Below are 27,018 nucleotides of genomic sequence, written 5' to 3'. Positions count from 1 at the left end.
GTCAACCAACTCACTTTGCCAACAAAAATCGGATTACGGCATAAACCTGACTAGGGCAGGCCCCACGCTCTCGACGCCAACCAACATTTACATGCCATAGCAAAAATGTTATCTCAACCAGTAAGTTGAACTACTGTTCATGAATAGCTTGGATTGGCACCAATCTGTATCAAATTCTCGGCAAGCATGCTTCTGTCCTTAATTTAAAAATAAATAAGGGGAAAAAAAAGTAACATACTCACTTAGATAAGGATATGGCCTACCAGCACGACTGAAAGAAGATTGGATGCGGGCAGGCCCTCCTGGAATGCATCGATTGTGACCAATCCAATAATGGTTTTTTATTATTAGAAATGTCTGCTCAACATACAGATGCCTAACAGAAGAAAGTTCAGGAATTAGGAAAAATTTAAAAAAAAAACACTATTTACATGATTAATTTAACATTTTCTGCCATTTTCTAGATGGAGATCAGTCATCAACTACACATGCAGCATACATCCATGTCAATTCAGATCATCCAAATTGCAGGCCCCATTCCGGATTACGCATCCACCTAATCACATCTATTGGCTACTAATTGACGGTGGTGGCAATCGAATGTAAGGGTAACAGGGCAATGGTCTATTATCAAACGATTCAGCTTGTCCAGTAAGCGCAACGGATGGGCACAGCTCAGAAAGTCTGGATTGATGTGCATGCGTGCATGCTATGTGCGAGGTAGACGATTTGCCAACATATAAGAAACATGGAAAATGTGGACTGGTCGAGCTGAACCATACAGTTTTCTAGTGTTATGATAAAACCAAGAAGACAATTCCAAGGCAATTGACTGCTTTGGCATCATGCCTTTGTAATGTGGTTAGCCGATTGTTCCTGTCGTTCATGGTGAGGGGAAGTTTCACCTTCTATGTCTATTGCTCTCATGCCGCCTGTCAAAGATGACGATGAATCGCATCTATCTTGCCTCTTCCCCTTGCTGTTGTCATACTCATCTTCATCATCCATGAAGGACCCCTTCTGTAGGAGTTCCTTCACCTTCCAGAATTCATCATAATGGGCCCTCCTAAGGTCCTTAAAGTTCAATCTGTCTCTATCAGCATCAAAATCTGGAGGACAATCAAGAGAGAAAAACCAAGCAAGTTACCGTTATGATTTTCTTGGTCTTTCTTGAATCTGAATCAGGTAATTAGCAGTTCACATTACAAAATTAACATGTCATTAGATTTCTTATAAATCAGAGAGTAGATCATTCAGAATGATACAACAGACAGTTCACTGGGAGGAATCATATAATATCGCCCAAGGTAATGCACGTCATATCTGAGTTTTCAGTTTTGTACAAATGGGGCTCCTAGTTTTGTGATGATCTAGACCATTGGCCAGTTGGGACCCACCATGGATGCACCCACATCCCAAAAATATCCTGCATAGGGAGATCCTAGGCTTTCAATTTATGGCCTGAAAATTGATGGTTAAGAAAAGAAACACAGTAACATTCTCAAGATTGGTGGCCAGGATCTTCTAATCTAGAACTAGTTTTGGGAGCATGGTCCATCCAGGGTTAGCTACATCAGATCAATGGTCTGGATGACTGAAACATGGGGCCACTAGGTACAACTGAAAACTACTGGTGCATGACTTTGGTCCAGATTAATCAATAGTTTGCACAAGCAAAGAAGTACGCAATCAATCATGGATGCTCTTCACAAAAGAAATACATGCTATCCACCGTTCAAATTTCTATCAGAAATTCCATAGCCAAATGCAGGGTGGGATTTCTCATAGAAAGAATTACAAGAGTACAACACAATCTATTCACAAAAAAAAAAAAAAAAAAAAAAAGTGCATACAGGAAATCACAGGTGTGCACATTCCAAGTAGACTGCCTAAAAAGTTTCAGTAACCCATACAGACATGCAAAGATGGGTATTTTGAATGGCTAGGTATGAAAGACTCTGAAATCAGAAGCATTGACAGGTCTCGTTTCTCCTTTCCTCTAAAGAGTTGAACCTGTGCTAGCAGTTGCGGCTAGGCTCTGTTCAGCTACACAGAACACAGGGCAAATGGACAAAAGCACACATCCCATTGGAACAGTTATTTGCATGGCTGATCATTGATAAAGGGCACCATACTCCAATTTTTACTAGCTTTCAGAGCAGAAGGTAGCAGTTGTTGCCCTCAGACTTGTCAAGAGAACCTGTTCGTTTAGAACACGTGGTTTACATGGAAATGCTAAGGGTCAAACAGTGAGAGCTGTCTCTTGTAATCTTAGAAATTTAGATTTAACATTTTTCTAGGGGCAAAGCCATGGAAATGGAATCAATTTCAACACCCATTTTTTGTTTATGCGAACAGAGGAAAACATCACATCTGAGGAAATTGATTCCATTTCCATGGTTTTCCAGAGTTTTCTACCAATCCAAACAGCCCCAAGAGTTAGAAACTCGATAAGAAGTTGAATAATTCATTCTACTCACGAGTGTTTTGAGTTGTGCATAAATGAGAATTTTCAATTCTGTGTGAAGCAAAAGCATGGATTGACTGATCAAAGGAGGCAAATAATCACAGGGTCAGATCCATAGATTTTTCACCAGTGGAAGATACAAGATAGGTTAGATTCAAGGTTTTTAATAGAGAGATTAGAGCTCAATTTGTCATTTTGTTTGTTTCTTCTTCTTCTTCTTTTTCCTTTCTTTTTCAGATGAAACTTTTGTTGTCGATGGTGGGAAATGAAACCCTTCCCATTTATCACTCCCCAAGAAAATTTGATTCCTAGGACGGTACAGATATATAGGTTGCAGATCTGAGTAGCAGAAATCCACAATGCAACGAACAAGAAAAGGCAACTGAGATCTAACAAATAAAGAGCGGTGCTGAGATCCTCTCTCCATCCTCTCATCTATTTAAGCAGTGCTTGCTCCATGAGCGTTCTTAATATGGTAAAAGGCAGGTTCCACCTTTTCACATTTAGTACAAGTGCAGTTTCTTTCTGCGAATGAAAAAAGAAGGATTTTTAGTCATGACCTAGTATTATTTGTTGAGGTTCACTAATCACACCTGTGTATAAGGCAACCCCTCTACATGTCACCACATGCACCAATAATGCTCATGTGTGCAAAAGCTGTCCATCAGGTGGATTCCACCCTGTAGATGCCCTAGCTCAAAAGTCCTGCCTATCCATCACTGATCAGCAGGGTCACAGTTTCTTACATAAAAGGATGGATGGATGGAGCTTGGCTGAGTTTCTCAGCAGTCCATTTATTTCTAACAAATTTTTTTTTTTTTTTGAGCCAGGGCGTTGACATGGTGGGACCCACCTGATGAATATCTTGAGTCTTGCATCAGTGTACCACATAGGCCCATGTGGTCAAATGCAGATGGGACTGCCTCACATACATGTCTAGGATCAGCAAACCTCAATATATGGCATGACGTAGCACAATCAACTACATTTTCAGATGAACATGGACCTTAACAGTACAGCAGCAATAATGGATGAACTCTGTAGGAAGCATAAAATTTAGAGATTGAGAATATCAGCCACAGAGCGATTTGCAGATTAAGCAAACCATGATATCATCAGATGCATCAAGTGCGGCAAAAGAGCAACATGTTTATAAGCATGTAGGTCAAATATGACAATTAGGTGAAGCTAACAACCTTCATCATCTTGCTCCATTGCATCCGCCTCATCATCAGATGCCCAACCCTCGCTCTTCAGGGGACACATAACACTCGATGACGCTACATTATTCAAAGCACTTCGAATTGCGTCTGCATGTTCAGCATTTCCCATGCAGTTATCAAAATTTCGTATTGGTGATATCGAACCTACAAAAATCATTGTATCCAGTTAATACTGTTTGTGACCATTCCATATATTTTCATGACAATAATATGGTTATATAGGCAGTAATACATGGCTGCATCAATTTACCATCTCCATCAGTCATGCGGTGGTATGGTGTTTTAGGCTCAGTGATTTTCTGCCTTACAGGTTTATTAGCTTCAATTTCATTCAAGTTAGCCTCATTCCACCTCACACGGCCCCTGATACTCAACAATTATGAGAAAATAGGATAATCATTGTGATAAAAAATAAAATAAAAATACAATAGGTCATAGAAAAAGAGGAATTGAGAGGTACTAATGCAAAATGACATGAAGTGTCCTGATGCACACATTACATATTAGTGGGCATATGGTTTGATGATCCAGATCATTGCTCTCATGGGCTCCATGATAGATGGTGGATTTCCAAAGAAAAAAAAAACTTACATACTAGAAGAGCCCAACCCTTTGCTCAGCGGACTACAAATAGATGGATAAGAAGAAGGTAAAAAAATGCAGCAGTGGCCTGGGAAATGACAGAATATTGGGTAGCTAGGAATTTCCTATCTGGAAGATTTTTGGGGCACCTCCATCCTCAGTTGAGCCATTAGATCAATGGTCTGGATCATGGAACCATTTCCACCACTTCTACATAATGGGTGCATCAGGACAGTTCCACATCCTAATGCACCAGACTGTCCAGACCAGATAATTAATCCATAACAAAATCCAATATAAGGCCAAATTTCCATCAAGAAACAGCCAAAATAGAGACCCTATGCAAACACAATCATATAAACAGCAAAATTTTGGTGTAATAACCAAACTAAGGCTCTGTGTGACCGAATCATTTTATAGGCACAAGTACCGAGATCAGTAAAATAGCTATGGAGAAAGGAAATGGCCGTTAATCATGGCTGCCTTCACCTTAAATTCCTACCACTGTTGCTGACCCACCGGCATCCTGAATGACATGATTGGATTCTGGTGGTTTTCCATGACTGGTGGTGGTTGGAATTTGCAATTACATGGTAGGTTTAGAGCGGTGAAAAAGGTTCTTCTGCTAGCACACGCCCTGGGTGCCAAATTTGAGACTTTTGGTGCAATCATTATACACTTTTAAGCACATCCATCAACCGTCCAAATCAACAATGGGACCCACTTGAAATGTTTTTGGTGCATTAGGACACCATTTACTTCCTGATGCACAAAGGACCCTGTGGTCCCCATGGTTTCGAGACCAGAACTGTTGATTGGATGTGCCCCATTGTTGATGGAGATGTCTAAAAAACTAACACATCCTATTGGATGTAGACTTGATCATGTGGTGGCCCATTGAGTAGATTGGATTGATTTTTTATTTTTTTTTCTGGTTCATGTTCAATGTGGGAAACGGGGGACCAATGGTCTGGATAATTGAAGCATGGGCCTCAACTGGATGAGTGATTTCAATCATGTGATGGCACCTTTTGGTGGAGCGGTTATGATCATCTGCTAGCACCCTTTGGATGAGTGGTTTTGATCAATTGCTGGTGCTCTTAGGATGCACGTTCCAATCATCGGTAAGCAGTAATAGCTTTGCCATGTAGCGTGTGGCTTACGCTACGCAGCGTAGCTTAGCCTTAACGCTACATAGCTCATGAAAATAGCTCTTAAGTCGCGTGTAGCCTACACTACATGATAATTTGCATACGCTACATGCTACGTACCTCACATTACAAATTATTTTCATTACAACATTAAAATCAATAATATTTTCAATGATTTGTTACATTTTCTATTTTCATTATTTAATTCTTTGAGTAAAAATAATATAAGTAACAGTATTAAATCCGTTTTGTTGCCCTTTCTTTAACTTTATACTTAATGATTATCCTTTCCTATTACTTTAAATTGCATTTGGTTGCACCAAATATCATGAAATTTTGTTAAATTTCATTATTAATCAGTCTAATTTGGTGAATATCATGGAATTAGTGCAACCAAGAACAACCATGATTAAAAATCTAAAAGTAGCATGTAGTTTACACTACACGCTATGTAGCATATGCCTCACGCTTCAGAGGGATGAACGCTACACTACACGCTATTCGCTATTTAAAACAATGGTTAGCATCTATAGTATGCACGTTCAGATATTTTGGTGGCTCCCTAGAAAATGATCACTGCTTGGCAAGCTTGTCTTTCCTGAGAAGGGCAAAACTTTCTTATGAAACATTAATGGCTGCAATTTAACCGTGCTATGCTATTCTGTCACAGAACATGACGGAATGCTAATTCAAGGGTGTTAATAGAATAGGGTTAATAGGGTGTTATTTAAAAATACACATAAGGGGTTATTTCCAAATACATTAAAAATGGAGGGGACTACAAGCAAGAAATCCGCATCTCAAAGATTTTTAAACTTCCCAAAAAGTGGAATTGAGTTACGCATGTTTGTCATGATACAACATGATGTCTATGTTGGGCTTGGCAGGCCCAAGTCTGGCCTGAGTCCAGCCCACTTAAGGCCAGGGCTTGATTGGTGTTTAGGCCTGTGGGTTTGCCTTGGGCGTAGACTTTTGAGCAAAGTAGTCAATCAGGCCAGTTTCTCGCCCAGCATGCTTGAGCCCTACTGTATTAGGAAATCAATATTTTATTAGCACAATTAGGATATTATTAGATAGTAGGATACACAATTATTGCCTCTTATTAAATTTCTTAATGTATATTATATCATACATGAGACATATACATACCTGCTCTTAAATTATTATTTTTAGCTATCCAACTAATTTAACATGAAAATATAGCTAATTTTAAATTTATTGCATACATTAGATACTCAGACACCACTCCCTGAAACTCACATCGACTCAAATGTTCCAATGAACCAGTGAATCACTTCCAATTAAGGGTCCATTTGGTCGACATAATATGACGAAAATGGACATATGTTTGGTAGTGCAACCAGTGTTTAAATTATCGGCGATATTATCGAAATATCACCGATAATATCAGTGTCGCTGCACTGGCGAAACCGAAACCCCAATTTTTCGTTTCTCTACAGAATATCGACGAAATATCGGCGAAATTTTCGATATTGTCGATAATTTGGATTCTCACCGAGAATATCGACTGTATCCTTGCGTAAATATGTAAAAATCGGAAAAAAGTTTACAAAAAATAAAAAATAAAAAATCTTTGATTTCGGTAATACCTAGTTATCGCCGATGAAAATCTCGAGATCTTCTCGGATGCCAGAGGTTTTATTTTTTTATTTTTTTATTTTTTTTTAATTTTTAATTGAGGATGAGGGTGAGGGATTTTCGGGTTGAAAATCCGGAGATATGGGTGGGAAGGAGAGGAATTTTTGAAAATTTAGGTTGAGGGAGAGGGATTTTCGGTGTTTAAGCTGAAATTGGGGATTGGGCTCTGGCTTTGACGGACGTGGATTAGATACTGACAGGTTGAGTAGCGAGTCGGCTACGTCACCAAGTTCTGTGGGGCCCACTATGATGTATGTGTCATATCCACACCGTCCATCCATTTTGAGATATCATTTTAAGTCATGAGCCAAAGAACGAGGCAGATAAAAATCTGCAATGGACCCCATCACAGAAAATAGTGGGGAGAGTGATTCCCACCATTGAAACTATCCTAAGGCCCACCATAATGTTTATTTGAAATCCAACCTGTTCAAAAGTTAAAAAAGACATGAAATAAGAGAAAACACAAATATCGGCTTGATCTAAAACTTTTGTGGCCTTTAGAAGTTTTTAACAGTGGGTGTCGCTGTCCCCACTATTTTCTGCGTTGGGTCCACTGGAACTTTGGATTTAACTCAATCTTTGGATATTGCCCTAAAATGATCTCCCCAAATGGATGGAAGGTGTGGATACAAAACATACATCATGATGGGGCCCACGGAACTTGGTGACGTCACTTCAATAGCCAGTCTCGCTACTCAATCCGCGCCAGGCTTTGACGGTGCAGGTCGGTGCTCCGTGGGCCCCACCATGATGCATCTGTTGTATCCATGCTTCCCATTCATTTTTAAATATTATTTTAGAGCTTGATCCAAAAAATGAGGTAGATCTAAAACTCAGGTGGACCACACCATGGGAAAACAGTAGTGATTAAATGTCCACCATTTGTTCGTTTCCTGTGGTGTGGTCTACTTGAGTTTTTTATATTCTTCCGTTTTGTAGTAAAGCCATAAAATTATGTGTTAAAATAGATGAACGGAGTGGATGAAATAAATAAATAATGGTGGACCCCACATGGACGCCAACATGAGGAAGCGGATTAGCTACGTAACAGGTTGAGCAGGGGCACGGATTAGGTACGTACAAGGTCAGTAGCCAAATAGCTACTGAAGTGACATCACCAAGCTCTGTGGACCCTACCATGATGCATGCGTTGTATCCATACCGTCCATCCATTTGGAGTGATCGTTTTATGGCATGAGAAAAATAATGAGATCGATCTAAAGTTCAAGTGGATCCCACCATAGAAAACAGTGGGGACAGTGACATCCACCGTTCAAAACTTCTTAGGGGTCATAAAAGTTTCTGATCAAGCTTATATTTTTGTTTTCACTTCATCTATCTCTATGTTAACTTATGAATAGGTTGGATCTAAAAATTACATCATGGTGGGCCCTATAAATGTTTCAACGGTGGATGTGACTGATCCCACGGTTTTCTGTGGTGGGTCCACTTGAACTTTAGATCTATCTCATTCTTTTTCTCATGCCTTAAAACGATCTCTACAAATGGTTGGACGGTATGGATACAACACATGCATCATGGTGGGGTCCACAGAGCTTGGTGACGTCACTTCCACGGATTTGGCTACTGACCTTGTTAGTACGTGTTCGTGCGAAGACGAGCTTTAACGCTCCTTGAGCTCCAAGTTGTACGAACAGTTCAAAGGAGATCAAAGTTACATGGGCCCCACAGTGATATATTTATTATATCTACACCGTTAATCTATTGTTAGAGATCATTTTACAGCATTATCCAAAAAATGAATCATATCCGAGGATGACATCACTGTAGGGCCTACGAAGGTTTCAACGGTGGAAATATCTACACAGTTAATCTATTAACAGCTTGGATGACAAATAGACATCACTATAGGGCCTAGGAAGGTTTCAACGGTGGAAGTCATTATTCCCACTGTTCCTGTGGTATGATCCACTTGAGATTTGGATATGGTTCAACCTTGGGCTCAACTCCTTAAATGAGTTGAAAAAACGTATGGACAGTGTGGATAAACCACTTATTTCCACGGTGGGCCCCACTTATTATTTAATGCATTCTAAGAATGATTTTTTTCATTCCTGAATATGTAACCGTGTATTCAGGCATGTCCTGAAGTTTCACTGAAAAATTTCATCATTTTCCCCATGTTTTCCTCTTTTTCCCCGTATTTCCAGTTATTGGCGATATTATCAGTGATAACGATATTATATCTTTATCTCTGGCCAACGAAACTTGTAGCGATACCGACAACTCGAACACTGAGTGCAACTACTTATCCAAATAAGAGTGTGAGGATAATGCAAAACATTAAATACTAGATACTTTCTCACATCATTACGTGCGAGCAATACATGCAATTATTCCTTTGTGCTCAATCCATACTTAATTCAACAATATTTGTTCCTTTGTGCTCAATCCATACTTAATTCAACAATTTGGATGGTTTAGATTGTCTTAAAAGCATCACAGCTTGACAAATTTTTAAGTGCGCATGCATTAACCACCATAATAACCTGCCCGGCTTAAGTTCTTAACTCCTTTTTTAAAAAGTCAGAAACAATGAGGCTAAGGTAGGCATGTTGAGTGAGGGTTGCCCACTGCCAACATGGGGAATGGCACATTTGCATAAGATCCAAACCATTTATCAAGTGTGCCACAACCAGTGTTTGAAATATCAGTATCGCTACAAGCCCCACTGGCTGGGGATACATAAACAATATCGATATTGCCGATAATCGGAAATGCGGGGAAGCAATGGGGAAATGGTGGAATTTTTTAGTGAAACTTCGAGAGATGTTAAAATACACATATTTAAGAATAAAAAAGCTGCAAAAAGAATGCTTACATAGTAAGTTTCCATTTAATGGGGGCTTAAAAGCATATTCTGTTGTAAGAAACCAGTCCAACCATCCCATCCAACCATCCAACCTTCCATCCAAACATCCATTGGATATTTCAGAATATCAATAACTAGTGTTGTCATATGCGATCGCATAAGTGCACATGCATCAACAGATCCCATATGACATCAATCAGCATGCATATGTGATAACATGAGATTGCATAAATGATGTATGCAATTGCATATGTGATTGCATATTTGCCTAATGGTTAGAAATCTAACCGTTGGCACTTTAATTTTTTTATTTTTTGCAAAATTTCCACTTTTTTCTTATAAAATGGCACTCAAATCCCCTCCATTTGCAACATTGAATCATTCCAAACACTCTCTTACTCTCTTTTACTCCTTAATCCTAATAATCTCTCTCTTACATTCCTACTTTCAACTTCCAACTTCCAAGTCTAAATCTTGATCTCTACAAATCCTCTACAAAGATTGATCAAGAATAGAAGTTTACAAAGATCAAATCAAAGATTCAATATTCAAGAATAAGCACTCTCATTCTACATTTCTCTCTCTACATTCACTCTTATTCTATTTCTCTTACATTACATTCTTTCTCTCTACACTCACTCTCTTCAACACAATCATTCTCTAGATTCTAGAATCTAGATATATACATTCTTCTCTCTCTCTCTCTCTCTCTCTCTCTCTCTCACACACACACACACACACACACACACACACACACACGCACGCATTTAACATTCTATTTCTCTAATCTCCCATTCTCTCTTACATTCTTTCTCTACATTAATTTCTTTTCTCCTCCTTTTCTTTTCTTTTCTTTTCTTTTCTTTTTTTTTTAATTTTAAATTCACTTATTTTTCAAAATTTCAAATTTAAAAATAATATGCGGTCGCGTATGCGATTTGTCAACATTGTCGATCGTCAACAACTGGAAAGGAAACGAAAGATTGTGGTCTCAATATCGCCCATATTGTGATACCAATAATATCATGATATGATTGATATTATCGTCGAAAATTTGAATCCTACATACAACCACATACCTATAAAAAAAATTGAAATGATTTTTTTTTTAATAAACAGATTTTTGGTAATATTATCAACATATCATTGATACACTGCCGATACAAGCAACACTAAAAATTTACATAGACAAAAATAATGGCGATATCGATACATTGGTGATACAAGACACCTGGAATTTACACAGTTGAAAATATTAGTGATATCGATACACTGGCGATACTTAGCGATACATCGCCAATATCTGAAATTTTTGAGTCTATAGTGTTATCGATATCGACGAGCTGGAGATATAAATAATATCGGGGATACTCCAAACAATGGCCACAACATATTTGGCCCCAATCCAAAAATCAGATTGATCCAAAATTCATGTAGGCCAAACCATAGGAAATAGTTTAAAATCCTTCATAAAACATCTACATTCACGTAGTGGGGCCCACCTTAATTCTTGAATGGCCTATTTTTTTGGAAGTCCCTTCATCCTGGTAGGGATCAAAAAATGAATGGACCGGATGACATACAAGTACTTCCATGGCACTAAACACAACTAATGTTAGGTGTCCCAATGCTAACTGTTTCACATGGTGTGGGCCACCTTAATTTTTTATGGTCTTGATTTTTGGGATCCATGGTTAAAACGAGGTGTGCACCTAACGGACGGTGTGGTTTAAATGCAAGTTTCTTCCTGACACGTGACAATGCAACTCATCCTAAAACCCCTCTTGTCGAAATAGCTGGATTCCGCAAATTACTCGGAATCAAGCTATGCTGATAACTCCTCATTTAAAGTGGCAAAAAACATACGGAAATAGTGATATTGAGATAATTTAATTATTTGCATTGTCAACTAGCGAGCATTGTCAACTAGTGAGCCAAATGCAAAATAGTATATGTGGATAGCATTATGCCCATGTGCATAACACTATGATGCACACCAAACGGACCCTAAGAAGGCGTTTCGATCATAAGTTACTTAAGATAAACTACTTATGCCTCAAGTAGCTCATCTTGATTTCAACTTCTTAACCTGAAGTGATTAAGTAAATTTAAATAAAAAAAGTTACTTATATCAATCATAAACCAAATTTACTTATCTACTGCTGTAAGTAGAAAAAGTGACTAATTTGGTGGTATCCAAACGGGCCCTAAATGATTCAATTGCTACACAACCATTAAAAGGAATTAATCATAAAGTAAAATCTTCCAATTGAATTAAACCATGATTATGAGTCTATGACCATTTAATGACTCAAATCATATTCCACAACCATTTGTATATTGTAGAAAACCAAAATTAAAAGCGAACACAACTAAACAATTTATGACCAAACCATCTATCCATCAAAACATCCAAACACGACCAATAAGTTATTTAGATATCACAAATCCTAGTTAGGCGATAAGAATGAAGTGCAAATTATTCTGATCATGTCCATGATCTTTGTCCAAAAGCAGCTAAAGAAGCTATATGCTTAACAGGCATACAGTATGGTGACTGTAACAGTTGCAATAAAAATAAAAAAATAAAAAAAATAAAATTGCAAAAGGATTTGGACTCGGAGCAAAATCAGTAGAATTATAGAAAAAAAAAAAGATCTTTTTTTTTTTCCCAGTAAATGGCATGACTTACCTCATATTTTGAATAAATGCCGCCTTAAATGACTGAAACACCCTTAGTAATGTCAAATAGACCTGCTATAACAAAGAAAACAAAAATGAGAGAACTTCTCAACAATTTCTTAGAATACATCGAAATACTCCAATCAGACCAAGACAGTCGAAGCACTCTCAATATATTAGAAAAAACCTGCAACAGATATTCCAGACAATATATTGGACAGTGTATCTATTATCTTCAACTATACTGGATCAAACTACGAATGACTAGAGATAATAGGGCCCTAGGGTGCATTTGGATACCCTATCGAATTAAATTGCGATCATTTGTCTAATAAAGTGCAAATAACCAAATAGCTATTTCCTCTTCATTCATTACGAGGTTTTAGCTTCAAATTGTAATTATGTTACATTCAAGTTGGACCTGAAAGACTTCCAAAAAAATTTGGACCTGAAAGGAATGCAAGCAATTTAAGGGTTACTTCCACATTTTGAATGCTAGGAAACATCATCGACTTGGCATTTCCTCCTGTTTAAAAAACTGAATGTGTTCAATGCGCTTGCGCATAGAGCAGAAAAAATGCCTAAGGATACAGGCAATGAAAACACAGCTGGACCACATCCTCTTTGCTTGTTTTTCTCAATAAATTACCATTACAGATCAAAACGAAAGCCAAAAATAATAAGGGTGCATTTTCTTTTTTTGACAAATGATGCAGGGAAATGTGATAACCTAACCCTATATGCATGTATAATCAGGTTAAAGAATATTCAAATAAATACACCAATTAACTAACTGTTTTCAAACAAAGGGATTAGATAAATCTCAACACAAAGATGAAATTATTACGTCAGAATCATGCCCCTTAGCATAAGATCACGTAAACAGTAAAAAAAGACCTTAGGATATGAGGATATCCCAGATCTAGCATAAGTTAGCCCACGAGTAAGCTTGGATTTGATTCTACTGACTAACCATCCCTCTTTTCCGTTCAAACTAGAAAGGGATAGAAACGAAATGGGTAAAGGATGAGGGGTTCGAGATGAAGAAGGTATGGGTCCTTTGTCGTCAAAAGAAAATGAGGAGGATGATTCTTGCCTTTTCCTGCACCTCAAAGATCTTAGAAAAAGGGAAACCCGAAATCGGGGCGGAATCCTCAACACCCAAGGGTCAATCTTGAAACCCCAATCTCTTGAATAAAGAGGAAGAAAATAGACGAATTCTTATTCATTCAATAATAACGAAAATAGGGTTCCTCACAACGTATATATAAGCTATGGAAAAAAGTAAAAGTGCACTAAAAGCCCCTGGAAATAAGAAAAATAACAAAAAGATGAAAAATAAAGAAAGTTGCAATAAAGCCCCTGAAACAAGAAAAATAACAAAAAAGTCTAAAACTAAAACACCCATATGGTAAGGTGTGAATCCGACCAACGGATCTATGGTCGGGGTGAACACCCGTGTGGTAGGGTGCAAAATCCGACCCATGAATCTATGGTCGGGGAGCGGTCATAACGCTCCTGCACTCATAGCGCGTCAGAAAGTGGGTCCGATGGACTCGCCGTCCATCCACATCAACTCCTCCGCTCTGATATTTTGTCGGCGACGCCTGTTCCTCTGGTACACTTTAAAGGGCGCACCACTGATGTCCGCATCAACAAACCACCACAATTAGAAATCCATGCTTAGTGGACAACATCTGCTCCTCTTTGTATCATGGGTGATGAATGTTGCTTGGCTTTGAATCCAGAAAAGGTGCTTTGCACTGCAAATCACTATGCCTACCTTTCCGATGCTAACGATATTGAATTGAAAAGCATCCATATCACTAGTGGAAAGAGGCAAAGATCCAAATGGACCCAAAGGAAACTAGCGGAACAAGAAAAGCCAAAAACCCAGCACCAAATGCAACAATATCATGATTTCAGGGAAAAAATCATGATTTATAGAAAGCATTTCTTACAAAAAACTTCAAACCTGTAAACTTATTACGCATGAGGAAAAACAATGATTTTAAAAAAAAATACAATACTGAAATATTATTGAGAAAAAAACCAAAAAAAGAATAAAAGAAAAATGAAGAACAAGAAAAAAATAGTCATCCAAAAGTTGCACTTCAACCAAGGATAAAGTGGACTTAAATCTGAATTTCTATTTCTACAAATACTCCTAGAAACACAAAAACTCGACATCATTTCCAGCTGGGTTAGGTTGATCATAGAGTCTTCAGACTTTATTGGGTAACGACTAACAAAATATTTAACAGTCGTAGATAGTTAAATTATGTAAAATGAGGAATGTTCACATTGACATCTTAATAGACCATTAAGTTACCATCTATTGAGCTTATACATCAAAGCGCCATGCGTATACAAACATTCAAGCCATGGAAGAAGTAGGCCCCAACTTGAAGATAATTCGTAGCAAAAATCAGGCAGATCCATTCATCAGGTGGGTCACAATGTAGAAAGCAATGGATGGACAATTGATTTACTCAATTTACACATGTGGCCACCTGATGAATGGATTGGTTGTCATATGCATCCACTGATTTTCAATGTGGGGCTATCTATTCAGCAGCTTGGATGTCATATAAGCATGCCATTTTGGTTGTATGCACTCAACGGAGGATACCATAGTGGTCCGGTGGGATGGAGGTAGGCATTTCTAAATCAAAATACTTCAACAAGTAGGCAAGCAACATGTTGATGATTTGGTGGTTTAGTTACTTGCATCAGTAAGTGATCAATGCATCCAAAAATTATCTGCTATTATCAATATCAACATGGTGTTGATGCAATATTATGGGTGTGTAACATAAAAATGCATTGTATCAACTACAATGGTCAATATATACTGATATATCGTGACATTATCGATATCATTATCACTATATATTGGCAAAGCAACACTCTATAAGATTACACAGTATCAATTGATACTTGTGAAATAGCACAAGTATTGAGTGATATCAGTATATATACCGCTGAAAAATCAACAAAAATTCAAAAGTTAAAAAGTTCCATTTTAGCTCAGATTTTTTGGGGAAATTCGTTCCTACGTGTGTTTTGGCAACTCCACCTGAGTTGTTTTGCATTGAAACACAATTTTGGTGTAGAAACTGCAATTTGGGAGCAAAATCAAGTAGAAAAAAAAAACTAATATGTGAATTTATTTATATTTATTTCAGTTGTTTAAGTTCATTTTTCCAACAGATTAGGAAGAAAACAAGTACAAATCCATATATACATGAGTTTCATGAATTGCTATGTAATTGAGGCAACAAATTTCGGATTTGAAGGTGGAAAATGGAAGATATTGGGGGAATTCAAATTCTTGCATTTTCGCCCTTTATAATTGCAATTTGTGTGGAAAATATACGTTTATGAACATGTAGTTCTCATGTTATAGGAGATGATAAAAAGGCAATGAGGAGGCTATTGCACGGAGCCTATAGATGTCGGCAATGAGTGGAGGTGCTCCACTTCCATGCTGCATTATATGGCTATGGGATGCACCACTCCAATGGCTATGACACTCATTTGCAGTCATCCAACTATGGATATGGTCAGAACTACGCTAACAGATCATGGTTTTAAATATCGTCCAACATGACTTGGTATCAGCCAAGCCATATGAACGAAATGGGACCAAGTCAGACCAAGTCAAGGCAAGCCGTACTAGTTTCGATCCCAAGTGAGATGCATTATGAAATTGGTACTTAAAATCTGTGCTATAGATCAGAACAAAGATATGCTTATGGGAAGAGGTATCCAGGACATGCATATAGGTGGGGAAGGTGACCAGCCGGTAAGCCACAAGCACAACTGGTGCTAGTGGGGGTGATGGTTACTGCTCACAATCAATCGATGGGTAAACAATTGAGTTTGGTGAAAATAAGTAGCCGAGAGATATGTAAGGCTTGGTATAATCAGCTCATGAGCTACATACAGTACTGCAATTATGTGGAGTAGCATTACGGGTGCCCAATTGAGAAAGAGGTGACAACTTGGAGCCACCTCATAACATCATGTGGATATGAGTCTTAGTTGTTTGTCCAACAATGAATAGCTGTCCCATAAACAATGGAAAACTATTATGCATAGTTTTTATAATGTTTTGAGTAAAAAGTGGGTAATCATGTCTTTTAACATCTCTAGAAATTTCATTGATAAATTCCGTCATCTTCCAGAAGTTTTTCTAATGTTCCCCTCAAACTGCAATACATGCAATATTTCTTGATGTTTCTCCCAATTTTTTGTATCCCAAGGGTGCAATACATGGTATGGTACCAACACATAAAATATTGTCACCCGTGACTATGGCCCTTGGTTTGAACCTCTGCATCCACCCAAGTGACCTGGTTCAAGCCTCCATGAGTGACGCAACTGATTCAATGAATCTCTTCCGCGTCAAGCTTAAGGGTGAGTTTCCCAATAACTCGAGTTGAGATCTTGCCAAGTCAAGTTGTCTCGGCCAAGTTTTGAGTTGAGTCTCAGTTTTATGGCTATGTTTTGAACATCCAATATCCAATGCGAAAAACCAATTCAAGACAGAATCATCTACAAAAACGGGTGAAAGCTGCTACATGGATACGCATTTCTTTGAAAGGTCAAAAACATAGTTAGAAAACCATCATATGGCCAAAAAAGAAAACGAATGAAATGTTTCTGTTTATTATGATTTAGACTACACACACAAATATATACATATATATATATATATATATAGGCCTACTCTCCTGCTCACACATTCACACATGTGTCATAGGCACAAAATCAAAACGGTCCACGTGATGCGGGACCCCTTGAAACCCCACGGGCCCAACTTTCAGACTGATCCAAAACTCTAGTGGGCCATGGCAAAGAGAGATGCAAATCAAGGGAGGAAATTGTTTCCTTTTTCCATGGCCCACTAGAGTTTTGGATCGGGCTGAAGGTTGGGCCCGTGGCGTTTCAAGGGGTGCCGCATCACGTGGACCGTTCAGATTTTGTACCCATAACACGTGTGCAAAGGTGTGCAGGTGAGCATTTATATAGAGGCATGCTCACTTGCGCACCTTTGCACATGCGTCATGGGCCGAAAATCCGAACTGTCCATGCGATGCGGCACCCCATGAAACCCTCAGGGACCAATTTTCACCCTAATCCAAAACTCTGGTGGGCCATAGCAAAGAGATGCAAATCAAGGGAAGAAACTGATTTCTTTTTCCATGGCCTACCAAAATTTTGGACCAGGGTAAAAGTTGGGCCTTGGGGGTTTCATGGGGTGCTGCATCACGTGGACCGTTCAAATTTTGATCTCAAATCAAGTGTGATGAGTTCTCATAAAGTTCTCATGAGAACTAGTGAGAACTAGAGCACAGCTGAGCATTGGGCTATATATATATATATAGAATGATTTATTTGATGAATGTTGAGAGAACTTGTGAGAACTAGAGCGCAGCTGAGCATTGGGTATATATATATATAGAATGATTTATTTGATGAATGTCATTGCTTGTCTCTCCCAAATCATTTTTTCCCCTTAAGTACTCCTGTATAAATTGATTCCTCTCCATTAAATTTTTCCACGTACTCAAATTCTATCAATGGATGATGACCAATCTCTTTCTTTTAATTGCCATACAAAAAAATTTAATGATTTTTTTATTAAATACCACAGCATTTTGCTAACGACTGGCAGAACAATAGAATTTGCTAAGTTCTGCCCTCACATTGTGATTTAACCAACAAGTTGGACCAAAATCTAAAATAAGATCAAAACATTGGCCTATTTCTGAAAATTTATTGCAAGAAAGCGGTGCATCCAAATAGAACAAGTCTGCACATCTCTCTCTCTCTCTCTCTCTCTCTCTCTCTCTCTCTCTCTCTCTCTCTGAATGGGGAGTTATCTGACGTGTGTAACCCATGACTTAGTACTAATCCAGGCCATTGATCTGTTGTATAACCCAACATGCATTGACCATAGAAGGAACTCCTAGCAATGCTTTCTCAACATCCAAACAACCTTCTGGATTCTACAGCACTAAATTCCATGTTGCCAGACATGACTCACAAAATCCAATCCTTAGGTAATTTGTTTCCTGGAAACAGATCCATTAATAACCTTTAAACTCCCAGCCACCAAACGACACCTAAATGAATTATCAAGAATTACATTTCCATACGCGTCACCCAAATGTCAAGATTCGCACTGTTCATCTATTGTAAACTACCATAGAAATGCCATGCAAAATAATAATAATAATAATAATCCATTGACTGGATGTTTTTTGCCCATGAATGTTGATTGTAGATTGGACATTTTCCCAGCGGATCATTTGTAATCCTCATGACTCCTCCAATCAGTGGCTAAGATCACCTAATTTCGAGGCACACCCTATATCTACAATGGGGCCAAATAGACGAAAGGTTCGGATCATGAACATCAGCACATGCGTATTGATTGATAGGAATCCTTGATTACTGATTTATATTGTATTTGGCTCATGGCCACTGAAGGATTGAAGAAAAATAATTTTTTCACTCTGGAGCCTTGTTTTACTCGTGTTGTGTTGGAAAGAAAGAGCTCCATCCTATCCATCACAAAGGCACCATTTCAAATCACGGATTATGGGCGTGTTTGGTTGCATGAAATATCATGAAATTTTGCACCAAATAGACTGATTAATCATGAAATTTCATGATATCTGCTGCAACCAAACGCACCTGGCATCTCAGATAATTCTCAGAAATAGCAATTATTTGACAATTTCGGAATCCAACTCTGACAAACCAAAACCAAAATCAATAAACAACATTCACCAAACCCCTTTCCACAAAATATCAATCGATCTGCAAACGAGAAAATAAAAACTCAACTAAAATTAAGACATTTCCATATCGAGAAACGAAACACATCCAGATTCGCGTTTCAAAAAGAAAAAAATGGGGAAAATGCAAAAAAGGGGGTAAAAAAACAGTCGAAATCGAGATTAAGGTACCTTGAGAGAAAAAGGGGTGGAGAGATCAGGAGACTCTAGGAGATTTGAGGGACGAGAAATGGATGTGGAAAGGTTTTTGTCTCGCCTGCGAATCCGCCGAACAGAAAAAGGATAAGAAGACCTTTTTCGGACTACCCAAACTGCCCCTGACTCTGATATTAATATCAGGTCTACCCCATACGCAGACAGTGTTCGTGGGCCGGACCCGTTCTGAATCGGAATTAGGCCCCAAATGAGGGAACTGAGAATATACGGAAACGGATTGGCTACTCTCCCTTCCACTAGCCCGGTGGCTGATGGTCGGTGCTCTGTGGGACCCACCATGATGTATGTTCTTCAACAATTCCGTTCATCCATTTTTAAAGATCATTTTAGGGCTTATTTCCAAAAATGAGAGGGATATAAATCTCAGTTGCACCACACCACAGGAAAACAATAGTGATTGGATATCCACCATTAAAATCCTCCTAATGCTCACTGTACTGTTTATTTGACATCCAAACTGTTGATTAAGTCATAAAGACCTAGATGAAGGGAAAAAACAATGATCAGCTTGATCCAAAACTTTTATGGCCCCGAAAAGTTTTTAATGGTCGACGTTCATTCAACACTATTTCCTGTAATGTGGTCCACTTGAGATTGTGATATACCTAATTTTTGGTCTCATACCTTAAAATGATCTAGAAAAATAGATGGACGGCATGGATGAAACACATACATCACGGTAGGACCCGTAGAGCACCGACCACCAGCCATTGGCTAGTGGTGGGGTTTGTGAGAAATCTATCCCATCCATTTATTTTGCCATATCATGGTTAAAAAATGAGACAGATCCAAAACTCAAGTAGGGTGTAAGGCAGGAAAAAGTGGGTAAGCTTTAACCTAATGTTAAAACCTCCGTTGGTCCACCTTGATGTTTACGTGCCGTTGAGACCGTTCATAAGGTCATTTCTATTGGAATGAACTGCCAGCACAAAAATATTTGCCTGATCCAAAGTGATGTTTACATGCCGGTCAAACCGTTCCTAAAGTCATTTCTATTTGGATAAACTGAAAACAAAAAAAATATTAATTTGATCCAAAACTAAAATGGCCCACATGGATATTCAATCTCATTATTTAATACCGTTCAAACCATTTATAAAAATGCTTGCGGCAAGTAGAAGATCCCGGGGTTGTTGGCTTTGTCAACCTAATCCGATTGCCTTCTTGTGCTGAGTAGCTGGGTGGGCCATCATGAAGTTTGTGAAAAATCTATCTTATTGATCTGTTTTTTTCTCCGGATCCTGTGGGGAGACCACCCAAAAATAAAGCATATTCAAAACTCAAGTTGTAGCAAGAGAAATTTACAACCGTACGACCCATATTTGGCCCATTTATATTTTTAAGCCCACTTCTTTTTACCTCTCAAGAATAAGCCCCAGATGTACGGACGGCTTGCCAAAGGCCGAAAATGCCCCTGCTTTTTTCCATGAAGCGGATGGGTGGTGCGCAAAGACGAGCGCTGACGCTCCTCGAACTCCAAGTTGTACGAACGGTTCAAAAAAGATCAAAGTTACATGGCCCCCACAGTTACGTATTTATTATATCCACAACGTTCATCCATATTTCAAGATCATTTCGGAGCATTATATATAAAAAAGAATCATATCGAAAGATCAACCGGACCACACCACAAAGAGCATCGGAAAATTGATTTTCATGTACAAAAATTTTGTAAGGCTCACCATAACATTTATTTTCCATCCAATCTATTCATAAGGTCACAAAGACCTGGATGAAGAGGAAAAACAAATTTTATAATGATCCAAAACTTCCGTGACCCCTAAAAGGGTTTCAATGGTAGACGTTCAATCCTCCACTGCCTTTTACAATGTGGTCCACTTGATAGCTAGATCTGTCTTATTTTTCGTCTCAAGCCTTAATACGAGTTCGCCAAATAGATAGACAGTTTGGATATAACACATACCTAATAATAGGATGCACAAAAAACAGTGGGGATTACAACAGTAAAAAAATAAAAATAAATAAATAAATAAATAACCAGGAACTTATGGCTACGGATTATAACCGTAGCTATAACCGTAGCCCATGCTTTTTCGATATGTCCTTTGATATGTATCGAAGGTATTTTAATATGTACTTTGATATGTATTGAAAGTCTTTCGATATGATCGAAAAAGGTCCAGAACTATCTAGTGAGTTTGCCTCAAAAATCCAGCAATTTTCGATATATATCGAAGAGTATTCGATGTGTATTGAAGGTATTTTACTTATAGCTACGGATTATAACCGTAGCCATTACTGTAGTCCGGCTGCCCTGTGCAAATTTTTTTATTTTTTATTTTATTTTTATTTTTTTACATGGAGAAATTTATTCTACCTACAATTTTCTCTAATACATATTTATATAAATATGTATATATAAGCATATAATTTTTTTTTCTCTCTTTTTTTCATTTCTTTCTTTATTCATTTAACAAGAATATCTTTTAAACCAAAATTAGTTACTTGACGCACCCTATATGATTTTGGGATAGGAGAAGCTACTTTAGTCAACCAACCTGGTTATTTTTCAAGATTCCATCAGGTCGATGATCAAAAATCAATTTCGTTCACTTCGCGGTCAATTTCATTTACTTCGCGATCAATTCCATGCATTTCACAGTCAATTCCCTTCACTTCACGGTCAGTTCCGTGCATTTCACGGTCAATTCCCTTCATTTCATGGTCAATTCCATGCATTTCATGGTCAATCCCAGCTATTCCCCTTCACTTCACAGTCAATTTCATGCATTTCACAGTCAATTCCCTTTACTTCACGACCAATTCAATGCATTTCACGGTCAATTCCCTTCATTTCACGGTCAATTCCCTTCATTTCACGGTCAATTCCATACATTTCACAGTCAATCCCGGTGATTCCCCTTCACTTCACAGTCAATTCCATGCATTTCACGGTTAATTCCTTTTACTTCATGGTCAATTCAATGCATTTCATGGTCAATTCCCTTCATTTCACGGTCAATTCCAAGCATTTCACGGCCAATTCCGTGCATTTCATGGTTAATTCCCTTCATTTCACGGTCAATTCCATGCATTTCACAGTTAATTCCAGCGATTCCCCTTCACTTCACAGTCAATTCCATGCATTTCACGATCAATTCCTTTTACTTCACGGTCAATTCCCTTCATTTCACGATCAATTCCATGCATTTCACGGTCAATTTCGACAATTCCCCTTCACTTCATGGTCAATTCCATGCATTTCATGGTTAATTCCCTTCACTTCACGCATGCATTTCCATGCATTTCACTGTCAATTTCATGCATTTCACTGCCAATTCCCATTCCCTTCACTTCATGCAATTCCATGCATTTCACGATCAATTCCCTTCACTTCACTGCCAATTCCATGCATTTCACGGATCAATTCCCTTCATTTCACTGCCAATTCCATGCATTTCACTTCCCTTTACTTCACACTCAATTCAATGCATTTCACGTCAATTCTCTTCATTTCAGCTAATTCCATGCATTTCACGTCAATCCTTGATTCCCCTTCACTTCACGGTCAATTCCATGCATTTCATGGTCAATTCCCTTTACTTCAGCGTCAATTCAATGCATTTCATTCACGGTCAATTTTGACGATTCCCCTTCACTTCATGGTCAATTCCATGCATTTCATCGCCAATTCCCTTTACTTCAGCAAAATTTCATGCATTTCAGGTCAATTCCTTCATTTCATGGTCAATTTCATGCATTTCTTGGTCAATTCTGATTCCCTTCACTTCATGGCCAATTCCATGCATTTCAGGTCAATTCCTTTTACTTCACGGTCATTCCATGCATTTCAGGTCAATTCCCTTCACTTCACGGCCAATTCCATGCATTTCACGGCAATTTCCTTCATTTCACGGCCAATTCATGCATTTCACTGCCAATTCCGATTCCCCTTCACTTCACGGTCCAATTCCATGCATTTCGTGGTCAAATTCCTTCACTTCAGTCAATCCCCGCGATTCCCTTCACTTCACGGCCAATTTAATTCATTTCACGGTTGCCTTCACTTCACGGTCATTCAATGCATTTCACGGTCAATTCCCTTCATTTACAATCAATTCCAATTTCCTTCATTTCACAATCAATTCCATGCATTTTACGCAATTCCCTTTACTTCATAAGTCAATTTATATGCATCTTCACTCTAATTCCCTCATTTCATGGTCAATTCCCTTCATTTCACGATCAATTCCGGCGATTCCCCTTCACTTCACTGTCAATTCCATGCATTTCATGGTCAATACCCTTTACTTCACAGTCAATTCAATGCATTTCATGTTCAATTCCGGAATTGATCGTGAAATGCATTGAATTGACCGTGAAGTAAAGGAAAGGGTATTGACCGTGAAATGCATGGAATTGACCGTGAAGTGAAGGGGAATCGCCGGAATTGACCGTGAAATGAAGGGAATTGACCGTGAAGTGAAGGGAATTAACAGTGAAATGTATGGAATGACCGTGAAGTAAAGGGAATTGACCGTGAAATGCATGGAATTGACCGTGAAGTGAAGGGGAATCGCCAGAATTGACCGTGAAATGCATGGAATTGACCGTGAAGTAAAGGGAATTGACCGTGAAATGCATGGAATTGATCATGAAATGAAGGGAATTGACCGTCAAATGCATTGAATTGATCGTGAAGTAAAAGGAATTGACCGTGAAGTAAAGAGAATTGACCGTGAAGTGAAGGGGAATCGCCGGGATTGACTATGAAATGCATGGAATTGACCATGAAATGAAGGGAATTGACCATGAAATGCATTGAATTGACCATGAAGTAAAGGGAATTGACCATGAATGCATGGAATTGACCGTGAAGTGAAGGGGAATAGCTGGGATTGACCGTGAAATGCATGGAATTGACCATGAAATGAAGGGAATTGACCGTGAAATGCACGGAATTGACCGTGAAGTGAAGGAATTGATCGTGAAATGCATGGAATTGACTGCGAAGTGAAGGGGAATCGCCAGGATTGACCGTGAAATGCATGGAATTGATCGCGAAGTAAATGAAATGAATGAAATTGACCGCGAACTGATTGAAATTAACCGCGAAGTGAATGAAATGGATTTTCGACCATCGACCTGATGGAATCTTAAAAAGTAACCAGGTTGGTTGGCTAAAGTAACTTCTCCTACCCCACAATCATATAGGTTACATCAAGTAAATAATTCTGGTTTAGAAGATATTCTTGCTAAATGAATAAAGAAAGAAATGAAAAAAAGAGAGAGAATTTTTTATATGCTTATATATACATATTTATATAAATATGTATTAGAGAAAATTGTAGGTAGAATAAATTTCTCCATGTAAAAAAATAAAAATAAAAAAAAATAAAATGAAAAATTGCACAGATTGGCACAGACTACAATTATGGCTACGGTTATAATCTGTAGCTAAAGATAAAAATACCTTATCGAATACTTTTCAATATGTATCAAAAATTACAGAATTTTTAAGGCAAACTCGTTGGACAATGCTCGGCCTTTTCAGATCATATCGAAAGACCTTCGATACAGATCGAAGTACATATCGAAATACCTTCGATATATATCAAAGGACATCGAAAAAGCAAGGGCTACGGTTGTGGCTATGGTTGTAATCTGTAGCCATAGGGAACCCAAGCTTTCAAAAATCGCATTTCTGAAAAAGCAGGGGCATTTTCGACCTTTGGCAAGTCGTCCGTACGTATGGGGATTATTCTCGCGAGGTAAAAAGAAGTGGGCTTAGAAATGTAAATGGGCCATAAATGGGTCGTACAGTTGTAAATTTCTCTTGTAGCAATACAAGACATAATAAGATCGAATATCCACTATTGAAATATTTACGGGGCATGGAAGTTTTGTATTAACCTAATATTTTTGTGTTTTTAATTTATTCCAATAGAAAATTGTTGCAATGTGAGTAGGTCACATCATCACTAACTACATTTAATGTACTAGACAACATCAACATAAATAATAACATGGACCGATCACATTCCAACAAGTAAGAAATCCTTGTTCATGATAAGCAGAGGATACAGATTCTCCTTACAGGCACTTTGCCCTAGAAAATATCGCAATAACAAAGGATAAGGTGCGGCCCTAACCATAGGGCTCACCTTGATGTATATATATTATATCCAGGCTATCCATTCATTTTTCAGTTCATTTTATAGCATAAGCACAATAATGAAGCAGATCCAAATGTCAAGTAGACCACACCAGAGGAAAACATGGTGATTGACCATTAAAAACTTCTCGAGGGCTCCAAAAGTTTTGGATCAAGTTAATATTTGTTTTTATCCTTTATTCAAGCTTGTACAACATTACCAACAGGTTGGATAGAAAATAAAAAATACGATTAGGCATTAAGGTGGTCCTGGAGTTTTTAAGAGTGGGCATTCCGTTGCTGCTGTTTCATGTGGTTGACTTGAGAATTAGATATGCTTCATTTTTAGCTCACACCATGCTTATGAAATAAATGTGTCAAGATGGCCTCACATTTGGTGAGGCTATGCTCCTAACAAAAAGCTTTGTAGGGTCCACAATTGACACTGGGACTAACATGATATGGTGGATCACCGTCTTCCTCAAGGATAACTACTCCAAATCCACGAAGCTTCTATGGACTCCTCACGTAGACTTCTTGAATCTACAAGGAAAAAGCAAGTAAAATAGAAAATAAATTCTATAAAATTCATAATTTGATTGATCAATGAAATAAACGAGTTCACAACTGTAACGCCCCGTGTTCTCAGGACCCGAGTATATGACCCGTTTCCCAAAAACCCGAGTGTTAACATTTAAAGTGCCAAATTACACGTGTGTGTGTGTGTGTATATATATATATATATATATTCTTTTATCAGAGTTAACAGATAAGCGTAGAATGGACAAATCAATATAATGAAAAATTTGCATTTATATTAAAAAATTTCGAGCGACTGCCCATAATGACTTATACAAACCAATGTCCTAATACTTACAATTACAAAATGAGATAACATTGCATATGAAACAAAATACATTATAATAAATCTTAAACTATAAAATTTGTAGCAACTCTTAGCAGTACAATCATGCATCCTTGGTGATTGCACCCTGCTCTACATAAATATCAACTAGGCCACCTGCACTACCTATACGGTTATATATTTGATGAATGAGTGGCCAGCTCAGTGTGAATTCTCCTTAAGATTACACACCGTCGCATTAAGTAAGCATAGTGATAAAGACATGGCAAGACATATAAAATAATACATGATGCAGTCTTATTAAATGCATGGATGCGTGAATGCATCATTGACCTAGGGATGCACATCCTGCTGTCAAAATAAAAGGTCGCCCTAGGAGAACTAGTTACCTAGAAAAATACACAAAGGTA

The 27,018-nt window shown here is 38.1% G+C and overlaps 1 protein-coding gene across 1 annotated transcript; it reads right to left on the bottom strand.

The window, feature by feature from the left end:
- Positions 1-316: 316 nt before the first annotated feature.
- Positions 317-19,788, bottom strand: LOC131248478 (protein phosphatase inhibitor 2-like). Its single transcript, XM_058248758.1, has 6 exons — positions 19,584-19,788; positions 12,611-12,675; positions 3,941-4,053; positions 3,664-3,834; positions 2,969-2,992; positions 317-1,109 (listed from the first exon to the last, which is right to left on the bottom strand). Exons 2-6 carry the CDS (start codon positions 12,613-12,615, stop codon positions 844-846), a joined length of 579 nt encoding a protein of 192 aa, XP_058104741.1. The 5' UTR covers positions 12,616-12,675; positions 19,584-19,788; the 3' UTR covers positions 317-843.
- Between the last annotated feature and the right edge of the window lie 7,230 nt (positions 19,789-27,018).

The sequence above is a fragment of the Magnolia sinica genome, chromosome 6 (genome assembly GCF_029962835.1).
Source record: "Magnolia sinica isolate HGM2019 chromosome 6, MsV1, whole genome shotgun sequence".
Lineage (NCBI taxonomy): Eukaryota > Viridiplantae > Streptophyta > Magnoliopsida > Magnoliales > Magnoliaceae > Magnolia > Magnolia sinica.
Note: the sequence above shows the minus strand (reverse complement) of the source record. Positions and strands in the feature narration are given on the sequence as shown.